This window comes from Copadichromis virginalis, linkage group LG16, assembly GCF_057382275.1.
Source record: "Copadichromis virginalis isolate Kocher_CV1m ecotype Utaka linkage group LG16, C_Virginalis_male_GT1.1, whole genome shotgun sequence".
Lineage (NCBI taxonomy): Eukaryota > Metazoa > Chordata > Actinopteri > Cichliformes > Cichlidae > Copadichromis > Copadichromis virginalis.
Genome location: NC_140633.1, coordinates 40256847 through 40270059, shown reverse-complemented (window position 1 = coordinate 40270059; position 13213 = coordinate 40256847). Strand labels below are relative to the sequence as shown.

Here is a 13213-nt window from a genome sequence, read left to right as displayed (position 1 = left end):
GCTTCACTGTGTTTATGCTATGCTAACATAGCTGTGTTGCTAGCGATCACGTAGCACATCATTATATAGCAGCTAGCCCAACTTCAGTAACCCTACAAACGTCACTGCTGTTTAGTTTTCTGTCTTCATTTATGTTGGAAGTGATAGCAGAGCTGTACGTTTGAATTTTTCAGAAATCTCTCAGTCAGGACATGCTATATCATGTTTAGGTGGAAGCTAGCGAGCGAACTTCCTGCTAACTTCTAACTCTGTTAAATGTAATAAATCCTGTTTTCATGGATGCCTGGATGTTAAACTTAATTGTTACACCTGGTAAAGCAGCAACACTGATCATTTTATTAAAGGTTAAAGAATTTAGACAGTTTTTAAACTCTCAGTGATGCTGCAGTGTTCGTTTGAATTTGGGACCTGAAAATGACGGAGTTTAGGACCCAGATTCCTCCGTGAGGCTCCTGACTACAGTAGCTGTAATGCTCCAACAATCCATCACACGGTGGCTTCGTAGCTTAGCAAAGTCGCACTAAAACATTTTTGACAGATTTTTGAGCGCCGTGTAGCACATAAAATCGGTTCAAGGTCAGTGAGCACGATCAGAATTCATCATTTGAAAAAATTAAAGGATTTTAAGTGCGCCTTATTGTGCGGAAAATACAATGCTAGAACTGATGTATAAATATGTATAGAGTTGTGTGTCTGCGCTTCGGTTCTTTGGTATATCCTGGTCTCTGAAGGGAGTTTTATTCATAATTTGTCATGTAAAATCATCTTTCTAAAATAATTGTTGAACTTTTTAAATTATAGGTAATCATTAGCACACGTATCACTTTTAATCAATTCGGTTTTGTATTTGAGGATGACAGCCTGTGTTTTAGAACAAAAGGAAAAGCGAGGGTACAATGGGACAGAAAGAAAGGGTAATGTGCCCGGGTGTTTAAAATAATCAGTGCTGCTGTGATTATTTTGTCAGGAGTGGCCAATCAGTGGAGGGACGTGGACATTAGGCTCCCACACTTATCCAGAGATCATCATCACAGGGTGAGTTAGAAATGCTGACAGGAATACTGATGACCCCTCTTTAACACCACCCGTCACATTTAAAAGGACAGTTGAGCCGTGTCTCACGCCACGGTGACAGAACCACCGACTGTGGGTTTTTCTACATTTATAGCGCTGCGTAGATTTGATTTCTATCTGTGCCAGCCCCAGCAGAGAGCAGGCCCCCTTTGTCAGAGATGTTAACCTGCTCTGAAGCTTGCTCGCTGGGTGGCGTTTGCTTCTGGGTAACACTCACAGATATCAGTGGCAGTCCGGCCCTTTGAGGTCGACGTGGAGACGTTTCACTGCTGAAAGCACAGCGTGAAACACCTAAAAATGCTCAAGTTCTCACGAAGTAGGAACCCAGCTTCACTTTGTAGCTCTGTGAGCCACAAGACGGGTGAGCTGCAGATTCATGAACAGTGTGATGTTTTAAAAATGCAGCGATAAATTTACTGAGGTAATAATCATTAACACGACTAATTAGACTAAAAGTGAGTGGGAAGGTTGGAAGTTTTACTTGTTGTCATTAATTTCATACTAAATACATTTTTTTTCAGGCATGCTGACGGATCGATTAAGTTTTGGGACGCATCTGCAAGTAAGTCCTGTGCACCAAGCTTTCCTGCATTCTCATTGCAGCGATGCATTTGTTCCACAGCACAGTTAATCAATCACCTGGGTGATATCATTAATTGCTTAATGACATAATCTAAGAGTTCAGACTAATCATACTCACCCACAGCTAACATACTAGCTTCAGATCAGCTGATCTCAGCTCTATGCCTCATCACATGATAGATCAGCTGAGAGCATTTCGTACATCTATTTAGCAAAGTTCATATGATATAAACCGATCAGACGTAACATCAGACATGGACCATGGAGCAATGGAAAAAGGTGGGTTGGTCTGATGAATCAGATAGGTGGACGGATTATTGTGCGTCGCTTACATAGGGAACCACAGGCGAGCCAACGGGGACAGTTGCTTTGAGCGATGCTCTGCTGGGAAACCCTGGGTCCTGCATCCATGTGGATGTTACTTTGAGACGTACCATCTATCCAAGCATTGTTCCACATCATCTACACCCATGCATGGAGAAGGTGCTCCTCGATGGCTGTGGTCTCTCTCAGCAGGATAATGCACTGAAAACAGAAATGGTTGAGGAACTATTTGAGGAGCACAACAACCAGTTTGAGGAGTTGACTTGACCTCCAGATTCCCCAGATCTCAATCCAGTCGAGCATCTGTGGGACTTTGGTGCAGATACCACAGCACACCTTCAGGGTGTAGTGGAGTCCATGTCCTGACGGCTCAGGGTGAATGGCACAGTATTAGGCAGGTGCTGAAGATGTTGTGGCTGGTCGGTGTATATTCATATTTATTTTAGTAGATGATTGTCAGATGTGCTGCCATTGAAGGCTGCTGTGTTCTGTGTGGTCGTCCCACCACACTGATCCAGACAGAAATGAGTCCAGGTGGAAATAACAGTCGTCTTTTGACTATTTTAGTCGTGACTCAGAGTGTTTGACCTCAGTATGTTTGTAATAGCTCAACACGGCTCGTACGATCCCCGCCATCTTTGATCAGCACACGCTTCCAGGTTTACTGTGTGCACACGTTTCTACTACTGCAACTTTATTAAAGGTGCAGCATCTGCTTTAAATGGAAAATAAATCAGAAGGCTGTGGTGCAAACCAGTCTCCTCTCAGCCAGACACATTACTGGTCTAATGCATTTGTACAGCTGTGCCAATCGCAGCAGTACGGGGTGAAAATGCCTCGCCAAGTGGAGACGAGACATTTGTACAAAGAGCATGAAATTTAAAAGGTGAAGAATATGAAGATGTAACATGGCAAACTGCATAAAGCTGTCGGGATATCACCACGTGCACATGGCCGTTTACTTCACGCTTTGCACTGTGCTTTAACTGAGATGTCTCTGTGCAGTCACGCTGCAGATGTTGTACAAGATGAAGACCTCCAAAGTGTTCGAGAAGCCAAAGCCAGGCGAGGGCCGCGCCGCCGAGCTGGTGGAAGAAGACCCGTTTGCTATTCAGATGGTCAGCTGGTGCCCTCAGAGTCGCATGTTCTGCGTGGTCGGCATCTCAGCTCACATCATCCTCTATCGTTTCAGCAAATATGATGCCAACACTCAGATAGTGGTGAGTGCTTAAAGTGGTCAGGTGATGTACGGAGACTGAAGGTGAAGCCCACTCTTGATGTGATACGTTCCCTGAGTCTCCTCTCATGTTTCAGTCTCTAGAGGTGCGTCTGCAGTGTGACTCGGACGACGTCATCTCCCCATCAGAGAATGAAAACAATCCCAGCTTCTCAGAGCCCGGCTCCCACTCACCCCAACCGCACCACCAACACCAACACCCAGCCAGCCCAGGCAGCAGGACACCAGAGGGCATCAAAGACAGCATCCCCTGCCTCAAGTAAGATAACAGTCCTCCGTCTCTGCAGCACAGTAGACTTCAAGTACAGTCAAGTCAAGAAAAGCACTCTGGTGGTGTATGATGGTCTAATGACTTGCTGAGGCACGTTACAGTGCATGCCAGTGTTGTGTATTTAAGCTCTGCCAGGTGTTTGAGGGTAAATTGGACCGTTACTCCTCATTCCAACATCATTCCTCATTAGCTGTTGATAAAAGCTGCTCATCTGTTTCAGAGTGAAGGACCGGGCGGTTCGGGTTCCTCCTGGCTACCAGTCAGAGTTGGTCATCCAGCTCCTCTGGGTAGATGGTGAACCTCCACAGCAGATCACCAGCCTGGACATCAACTCAGCCTACGGCCTGTGAGTTTCAGAGGCATAACCCTCTGTCCTGAGCAGCTCTGTGTCTGTCTATGAGTCTAAATTAGGAACATTTAGCAAACAGTAGGCTTGTATTATCCATTTCCGTATGTTTGGTCGTCACCAATAAAAACAGCATCAGTGCACAATACAAGCATGGCTGTGAAGGGTGCAGGGAACCAAACCTGCACAGACCGAGGACATTTGACTCTCATTTTCTGAAAAGAGCCAGATTATAAACAGCAACAGTGATGCAGCAGGAGAAGAACATGCATGTGGCAGTAAGAGGGCTCGGCTGTACACAGATGTGTTTATAGTTGCTCTTTGTCTGTGTATATGCGCTTTGTGCAGCATTGAGTTGGTCTTTGCAGTATTTGTACTGTATCATACTGTGAGGCTGGCGGGAGGATGTAAATATGATAATGGGCCATGTGTGAGCTTTGTAATTTTGCTGTTACTGCCAGCAGTAACGTGACCAAATTATTTAAATGTGTTCTCGAGCTTTCTTGACAAATGTAACACCTGCGAGCCAAGCTGAGAAAAACACCATATGTCCTGTGACCGTAGCCATAACAGCGGATAGAGCACGCAGTGACGAGCGGCAACGAACACGAGCACATCGTCTTCTTCTACCTGCTTTTGTTATTTTAAAGTAACTTACTGGATGTGGACTAACAAGTCGAACGGGAGCTGCATGACTTCCTGAGCTCGCAGGGTTTGAGACCACTTGTCTGGCTTTGCTGTGAATAGAAGCTTTATGGGCAGAAACCAATAACAGAGGAGTTTTCAGAAAAGCTCTCTGCGGGTCGAGGCAGTCGCACCATTTGAATCTCTGCTCTGAAGCTTTTCATATCTTAAGTGACATTGCAGCAATTGATTATCTGGCTTTTTGATGCCTTTCTCACATACTGAGCAGAACATGCACACACACAGACACAGTCCTCCTTGAGCTGCACTAATATAAAAACATTCCTGAGATTATTGGTGAGAGCAGAATAACATCAGGATGTCAGAGAGACGTGCTCAGCACAGCGGCCTGCTTTCCTGCTGATGTCACAATAAGGACTCAGCTCTGTCTCCTCTGGGTTCAAGCTTAAAGCCCGATCCACGTGTGGTTCCCAGAAACGTATCGTCCAGCTGCAGCTGCTGGGAATGTGTTGTCCAGGCCAGATGTTTATAAGTTAATGAGGCTTTTTAACAGTGATTGTTCCAAATGGTTTCCACGGGCCGGCTGTGCTCCCATTGGACATTTTTACTCCTTGTAGCTCAGGTCAGTGAAAGTGTGGTGTGCTCACAATATTGTAGCATATGCAGTGTCAGGAAGGTTAGTTTTCAAATGTATTCCACGTAAACCTGTGACACAAAAATCACCAAACTCAGACCACCACAGACTGTTTTCCTTCACAGTGATGAAGGAAAACGCTGGGCTGGCATGTAAAAGGGCATTTATTCCCTCAGGACCTGAAGCTCCATAAAGCACCCCCCCCCCCCGACAGCCAAACCCACCTGTTCTCTGATTGGATAGTTAAATTTGTGATTGACGTGACATTGGCCAATCAGATGAAAGGAAGAAAAATAGGGTCAAAATTCGTACTTGTAACTTGAAACCTGAGTGCAGAGTTTCACACGTATTTTTCCACACGCAAATCTGCTTTTACACATACAAAACTGATTTACAAGTGCAAAATATTTATGACCACAATTTGAGCCCATATGATGCATGGCAGGTGACGATCAGTCATGTGGGAATTCTGGGAAGTATTAGAAACATGGAATAAAAGCAGACTGTTTAATTCATGCTTAATTTGACAGCGTTTTTCATGTTAGTTGGCACAACTCTAATGTCTGTGTGTCTGTGTGTGTGTGTGTGTGTGTGTGTGTGTGTGTGTGTGTGTGTGTGTGTGCTTGTTTCTTCCCTCCTGACGTTGTGTTCGTGTCCAGCCTGGCATTTGGGAATTGTTACGGCCTGGCGGTGGTGGACTACTTGCAAAAAACTGTCATATTATGTATGTCAACACTGGATCTGTACGGAAGCACCGACCCCTACCAGCGCCTTACCCGTTCCCCCCGCAGGAACAGGCAGTCCACCTCAGGTAACACACACACACACACACACACACACACACACACACACACACACACACACCTGATACTCAGTGTGCAACATAATCACGACATCCAGACACTGAATCTGATCTTTTCTCTGCTCCTCTGTCTTCTTCTCTTTCTGTCTCTTCTGATCTAGTGCGTGACAAATATGACAGTTTCAATATATTCCTTCAATATTTAATCAATCATTACTGTTAATCAATCATTACTGTTAATCAATCATTACTGTTAATCAATCATTACTGTTCAGGTGCTGTTAACAGTGATGGGAAGTAGAGCATATGTAAGGTAGTATGCACTACTCAGCCCTGACTCTTAGTTTTCATAATATTTTACATTCAGTTACATTATAATTACAAAGTACTTTTATTATTATATAATATATATTAATTGAATATATAAATATCTATTTTAATTTAAAAACACGCCTCTGCCTGCTGTTGTTTTCTAATGTGTTTCTTTACAAACTGCATTCTTATTATTTTAGAAACAAAGTTTAACTTCCAAAACTTTTAATGTGAAAACTCTTGGAAACAAAATGTATTAAAGTGGATTTTCTGAAATGATTTCAGGGATTTGACGTATCGAGCCTTTGTTTGTAATGCAGGTGTTTAGTGTGTAATGTAATAACGTCCCACTTTGAACGGGATGGTTCTGCAGTGACCTCGAGAGCTTAATGGACTGAAAATACAAACCAGCTGAAATAAAAACATCTTTAATAAACTGACGCTTTAGGCACAGCATTAAAAACTAGTGAGAATAAGTGGTGGTGTTTAAACTCCTCTCAGCTGACTGGAAACAAAAGATGTGACATTAGCCTCGCAGTTAGCACATCGTTAGCATTCACGTTGATGAAGATGAAGTTCGGACAAAACCGTCAGAGTGGGGAAACGAGAGCAGACACAGTAACATCAGACTATCTGTAACACGACGACGGCCTGGATCTTCTGTCCTTCCTCTCTGTCTGTCACACACAAGCACACACCTGCCCATCTCTGCCTGTCATAGAGCTGCACTGTGACATGAAGTGCATGTTAACAGGTTGCGTGTCATTCCACATGGGCATCATATGCATGTTGTCATTTGATTTCTCAGTCTGTTGTTTTTAGACCTGTAAGAGCCACACAGGTGTTTCTGATCCCTCCTCCTTTTCTCTGATCTCGTCCGCTGACGGCCTCTGAAGCATCTTAATTATATTTAACGCGCTTGATATTCAGACCCACCGTTTAGGAATCACTGTGTAAAATAGAGGCCGACTCTTTTTTGGACCAGGCACCAACTCGGTGGTAAATATTTCAGAAGAACTTGCAGCAAGTGCTCGTTTCATTGCGTAATTCCCACAGGTGAGCTGAAAATACTCTGGTGATTTTTTCACATGCTGTTGCACCCTGCACCTTCTGTGTGAGCGCTTTAAAATCAATGTGGAGACAGAAGGGAAAATAGAAGCGGGCAAACATGCCCTTTTCTGTGCCGCGGGTGGTGCTGCGCTGATCTGAGGCACTTACTGTGCTCCGGTTCACACAAGGCTCAACAGCAGACTTGGAGAGCACAGCCAAAAGGCCAGTGCCGGCTGCCCAGTCTGAACACTTCCTGTGCCTCCCACCACATCTTTAGCTGTTGTCGTCACACACATGTGTATGAGTGTGAAAGCTTTCAGCCATCAAATGTGGGCATTTACTTCTCAGAATGATGTCACAATGCAGATGATTAAATGACAACCGAGCTCGGTTTCCATGCTGCTGGTAATGACATGTTCCCTGCTGACCCCAGTGACACCAGCAGTTCTGGGTTTGCTGGAGTCGCGGGTATTTCTTGTGCCCTTCCCTGACACGATCTCACTTGCTGCTTGCTCTCACTTTCTTTTCCTCTCTAAGCCTGTGTGTTCTTCTCTCCCCCCCCCGCCTCCTCTCTCTCCCCACCCCCACCCTCCTCATCCACCCTTCCCTCTATCCTCATGCATTCCTCTTTTCTCATTACTGCCATTCTTCCTTTGCCTCCACCCCACTTACGCTCTTCCGTTCTTTGACCTCTCCTCGCTTTAAACCCCACTCCTCATTTCCACCACTCCTTCCTCCCCCTCCTACTTTGGTGACTCTGTGGCTGCTGGTGTGGGCATGCGGGCCTGCCTGACAGAGTTTTGCATGCGCGGCCTGTCTAACTTTTATTCAGATTCAAAGAAAAGGATCCGTACATCCTATCAGAGTAAGTCGGGCCTTCCCAAAGGCCGGGGGAGTCGGTGTATGTGTGTGGGGGTGTGGGTTGGTGTTTTGATGGATATAGTAGGACATGATGTTTGGTACAGATGATTGCCACAAGAACTGACACAGACTCGAAGCCCAGGACAAACCAAAGACATGACTGGGATGAAGCGAGACGTCACCTGCAGAGCTTTGTCTGTTACAGTCATGTCCAGCAGTCTGTCCTTTGCAGAAGAAGAGACACTTCTTTGAGACAGCAGAGCAAGCGCAGTTATAAATAATGCATTATCCATGCGATGTATATTTTAACTAAAGCCAGTGCGGTTATTGAAGCTAACTGTGTGCTTTTTGTTGACGGTTACAGAGGAAAGTTTAACGACGGCACCTCTCAGTGTCTTCAGCCATTTGTAACGTCAGCATAAACTACCGGCATCACCAATGTTTGGCAGAACCTTTGACTGAAGACAAATAATTTAAAAAGTCCAAATGTTTTGAGCTGTGACGAGTCTGCGAGGCTGTTAATGAGTCCTTAATGAACGCTGCTTCAAACAGCCCGCGTCTGCAGTCGGGCTTTGAGGGCCGAGTTAGAAATCTCAGTGTTTGTGGCAGTTTTTACAGACGACTCCATGTCGGCTCGTGCTTGCTGCATGTGACTGAATTTGTGTGTGTGCTGTTTGTATGTTCGATATTTATTCCACTTCATCATGAGATTTGCACTACATGCTTTTTGAATTTTAATGCAAGCTGGTAAAAGATGTTAAATCTGACTGTAGTGCAGGTCGCATCAGTAATCAGCCACTCTGCCCATCAAGGCACTTTGAGTCCTGATAAAAAAGCAAAGAGCAAATATTCGAGGCTGACCTCGGGAGGAATGATGTAATGATGAAGCATTGTTGCTAGCTGCACTCTTTCTTTGGGCTTAGCGTGGCTGACTTCTACCAATCAGACGTCTGCTTAATCTGCATGACCGGCTTCAAATAATCTGACACCCTGCGTGTGCTGCTTCTTCTTCCTGTCGGCTGCTGCAGGCCTTACTGAACTCACTGACAACCAGCAGTCGATTGACATGGAGAGGAACAAGTCGCCCACTTCAGGTAACCTGCTCGCACTCTCACACACAGACACGCACCTGCAGCCTCCAATCCTTCATTCCCTGAATGCAAATGTCTTGAGTCTTTGTGGGTGGGATGCTTTGTGTTTAAACTTGAGTTACAGCCTGTGGTCACCTCGTCACCAGAGCGTGGTCACGTGGTGAGAGCGGCACTCTGTTCACTGTTGTTTCAGAGAAGTGCTGGCACTCCTTCAGTGGAGTATACTGGGTTTGTCTCAGCTGGTTGGTCCTTTAGTCTGAAGTCGTGTGGTGACCGTGTTTCCCAGAGGTGAAGAAGAAGGAGCGCTGCACGCTCCATCGGCTCGGTCGTTTCCTTTGACATGTTTGTCTTTCACTAACACTGATACGGCCGACTGCAGTGAAGATGGAGCCTGCATGTTAATGAGCAGCAGTAACATCAGAGTGGTTTAGATTCTCATTTTGTGTCATTGACACTGCATTCTTTTTATTTTAAGTTTTTCTTTGAGTTGTAAATTGGCTGGCATGTTATCATTACTTGTAGCAAATACTCGAGAAGAAAGTTTTCACCTGGACTCCTGTGATAAGGTCAGCCAATCACTGCACCTGGTTAGCTGATCGTCAGCACCTGTCGAAGCCGAGGTTTTAGCACAACACGTCAGACTCTACAGGTCAGCAGGGTAAATGATGGAAGGGCTGCAGGAGAAAGGACGTGGCAGCACAACTTAGGTTTGCAAAGCTGCATGTGAACAACACATTTGGAGAAGACCAAGCATCAAACCAACTGTCAGCCCCGTGGTGGAGGTGAGGATCACCTGCAGTCACTGAGTGGATTATGAACTGCCCGTCCAACCACTAAAGCTTGACTGAAACTGGGTCGTCAACACCGTTAGCACCTACTCGGATCGACTCGCCACGGTGTTTAAGGTTTGTTCACTTGGTCATAGTACCTGCTCAGCTGTCATCAACTGGGATTCGCACAAAGGCGGGACCGAAAAGCAGACTCGGCGCACTCACTGAGAACTATAGACAAGATTTATTTACAGAGGGGTCGGTCAAAAACAGAAGCTCATGAGGGAGGCTGTTCTGAGAAGCTGCGATCAAAGCCGTGGGAGTCTGTACCAGAGGGAGGAACGATTAGTGAACAGGTAAGGGAGCAGGTGAATCAGGACAGGGGTGCAGTCGGCTTACATGCAGGGCCAGGTGGGAGAGTTTTGGGCGGTGGGGGTGTTTCTGTGGGAGAGGCCAGAGAGGGTGAGTGCGAGGGGAGGAATGGTTCCTCGAGTACTTCACGAACGTCAGGGATGGCAGGAGGACAGGCAGGCGAAGCGACTGGTTGATGATTCCTTAATGCAAAAGCCAGCGCTGGAGGAGGTGAGCAATGAATCCAGAGGAGGATGGCTCGGAGACCTGAGCCCAACGAAACAGAGTCAAGGCTTGAAGGAAGAGTGGAGCGCAGACGGGGCGTGGCTGCCACAGTAGGTGACTGAACCAACTGGCGATGAGTAGCAGGTCGCGCTGGCTTCGATAGTTCATTGTGATCGAACGAGGCTCAGGTGCGAGGCGGGCGGCTCCGCCCAAGAGAGAGCCGGTGAACCATCCAAAACACAATCCCCACAGCTGCTCCCACGGACCGCGACAGGCTGGGGTTTCAAGCCATCCGAGCAGGTAGTAAAATGTGACGTCACTCGATGAGTCATGACAGCGTTTAATCAAAACTCCCACCTTAAAAAAAAAACCCGGCAACGAGGGAAATGGCTACAAAAAAACAACGGCGTCCCCGAGTCTGACGAAGGGTCACAGACCAGGCAGCAGGAGTGTCGTTACCTCCACGACCACCGTCGTTTTAGCCTCCGTGTCGCACGCTAATTATGTCTAGCAACACTCGGACGACCTCGCACATCGGGTGGTACTCGACTGTAATGGGAAAACCAGTCGATGCGAATCGAGTCGTGGCGAGTCAACCAGCGTAGGTCCTGATGGGGCTAACGTGAAAATGATCCCAGCAGCTGCTGAGAGAAAAGTCCTGTGAAAACTGCCTTCATCATGTGACTGCTCGATTCAGCACACATGCTTCCTACAAGATGATAGTGTGATAAAACCTAAACGTGTTCATGTTTGCATTCATGCTCATCATGATGTCACTGGCCTCGAGTTTCAGCATCACACTTTGGAAATGTGACAGAAGCACATCTGAAAGCTGGTCTCTGGATGAGATCAGTGCAGCTGAAGACAATGAGGCAGAAACGTGTAATGGATGAAGAAGAGATGAGAACATTTCCCAGCAGGTGTTTGTGTGTCTCAGAGGAAACGCCACCTGAGCAAACGAGTGTGTAGATCTGTGCTTAAGTCCCTGCCAGGCTGGCACGCCGCGTCCTCGGGGCTCTGTCGGGTTTGTAAGGCCTCAGGTTAAAAAACAACCAAATCATATTCAGTGTTTCCTACGCTCATGTAACAGACGGGAAAATAAAAACAGAGGATAGGAAACAGAGAACTATAGGAGCTCAGGTACCACATCAGGTAATCTTACTGCATAAAACCTGGAGAGGAAACAGACGCCGAAGCACTTTGTGTCATCGTATCATCCCTCAGTTTGCCTCGACGGCTGATTGTGCTTTGGTGGCTTTTAAAGAAAGGAGGATAATGGAACTGTGTTTTTAATCTTCAGAATCAGCAAAGACTCGATTAAACCTGCAAAACAACATTTCAGTAGTTGTTTAATTCATGTTTGTTTCTCTGTGTGGCAGAAAAACTGCAGCCACAGTCGATCTTTGTGTGAGATCTCATTGCTGGGGTTCATTTTTCATTGATTGTGCACACGAACGATTCATGCAAATACTCAGTTTGATGTCTTTGTCTTTTCCTCGAAGCTCAAAGCTTTCTGATTCTTCACCAAAGTCATTCACAGGAAAACGGATCCCTGCCTTCCAACCAGCAATGCACAGACCGTTCCTCTTGTCCTGTCGTTGATCCTTCAGTATATGTATGTAGTCTGGTGTCAGGCCGGATCCACGTGGGCCTGACGGGGAAACATAAACAGGTAGATGGAGCCAAATGCTAAAAACGATACGCCAGCCGTTGTTTAGTGACAGCTTTATTAAAAATCCGCTTGTGTAACTTAAAGCACAGATCCGTGTCCACAGGAGACCGAACACGAACGTAAAATCCCACCAAATGCATTTTGTGGATGCATCAGTAATTTAGCTCAGCTGTCCACAGTCTGCTCGTCGATGGTTTTCCTGTGATTGTTGTGTAAACACACACAGGACACACTGTCGGTTTGTTCTCACGTGGACTCTGCAGCCTTGCCCTTGAGCCTCCCAAGGAGAGGATAACAGCAGCGTGACAGATCCAGGACGAGCTGTTCTGTGCTGCTGTGGCGGGGAGTCTCTCAGCATTGTGATGTGGACGAGGTCACGGTCATTCTGTCCTATTACAGGCCTGTCGCTTGTTAATTAAAGAGATGGAAAGGAGAAGAATTACGGAGCGGTGGATGAAAAGCACGTGGACAGATGCGGCATGACGCTGCATGATTGTGTCTGATTCGCTTTAACGGTTAAACGCTGGGGGGAGGGGGGGCTGAGGTTCATAGTTGTAAGAACTGTTAGTAATGGCTGAGAGCAGGACGGCTTTAAATGTCAGTTAAATCAGGTTTGGACTCATTCATATTAATGCAGCGCGGATGTGAAATGTATTAAAAGTTGCGCCCGCAGACAAAGCTCGCCGCGCTGTGCCGACAGGTGCAGAGTTCACGCTTTGTTTTCTCCGGCTGAATATCATCTTCAGCCTGCTCCGTGGCCATTAGAGGCTGTCCGCCTGTCCCCGGCACACCTGTTGTGCTGTATCTGTTCAATGCCATAAACAGACTGTGGACAGCTTATTAAGGCAGCCGGCCATCGTCCTGATTCACCCCCCGTGTCAAAAACAGGAGCTTCTCTCTCACTTCTCAGCACAGCTTTCCGCTCTTGTTCCTGACCTTCCTCCCGTCTCTCTTTTGTCATCAGGC

At 46.4% G+C, this 13213-nt stretch overlaps 1 protein-coding gene across 12 annotated transcripts in view; it reads left to right on the top strand.

Moving 5' to 3' along the window:
• Nucleotides 1-13213, top strand: part of stxbp5l (syntaxin binding protein 5L) — a 133328-nt gene that overhangs the window by 95142 nt on the left and 24973 nt on the right. For 8 of the 12 annotated variants that reach the window (XM_085434783.1, XM_085434780.1, XM_085434779.1 and 5 more), the window contains exons 13-20: nt 968-1035; nt 1596-1636; nt 2986-3200; nt 3295-3476; nt 3709-3834; nt 5773-5924; nt 8074-8142; nt 9167-9232. In XM_085434783.1, coding sequence (XP_085290909.1) covers nt 968-1035; nt 1596-1636; nt 2986-3200; nt 3295-3476; nt 3709-3834; nt 5773-5924; nt 8074-8142; nt 9167-9232 — 919 coding nt within the window. The remainder of the gene's footprint in view (nt 1-967; nt 1036-1595; nt 1637-2985; nt 3201-3294; nt 3477-3708; nt 3835-5772; nt 5925-8073; nt 8143-9166; nt 9233-13213) is intronic. The other 4 variants (XM_085434784.1, XM_085434782.1, XM_085434776.1 and 1 more) reach the window with 2 other exon arrangements.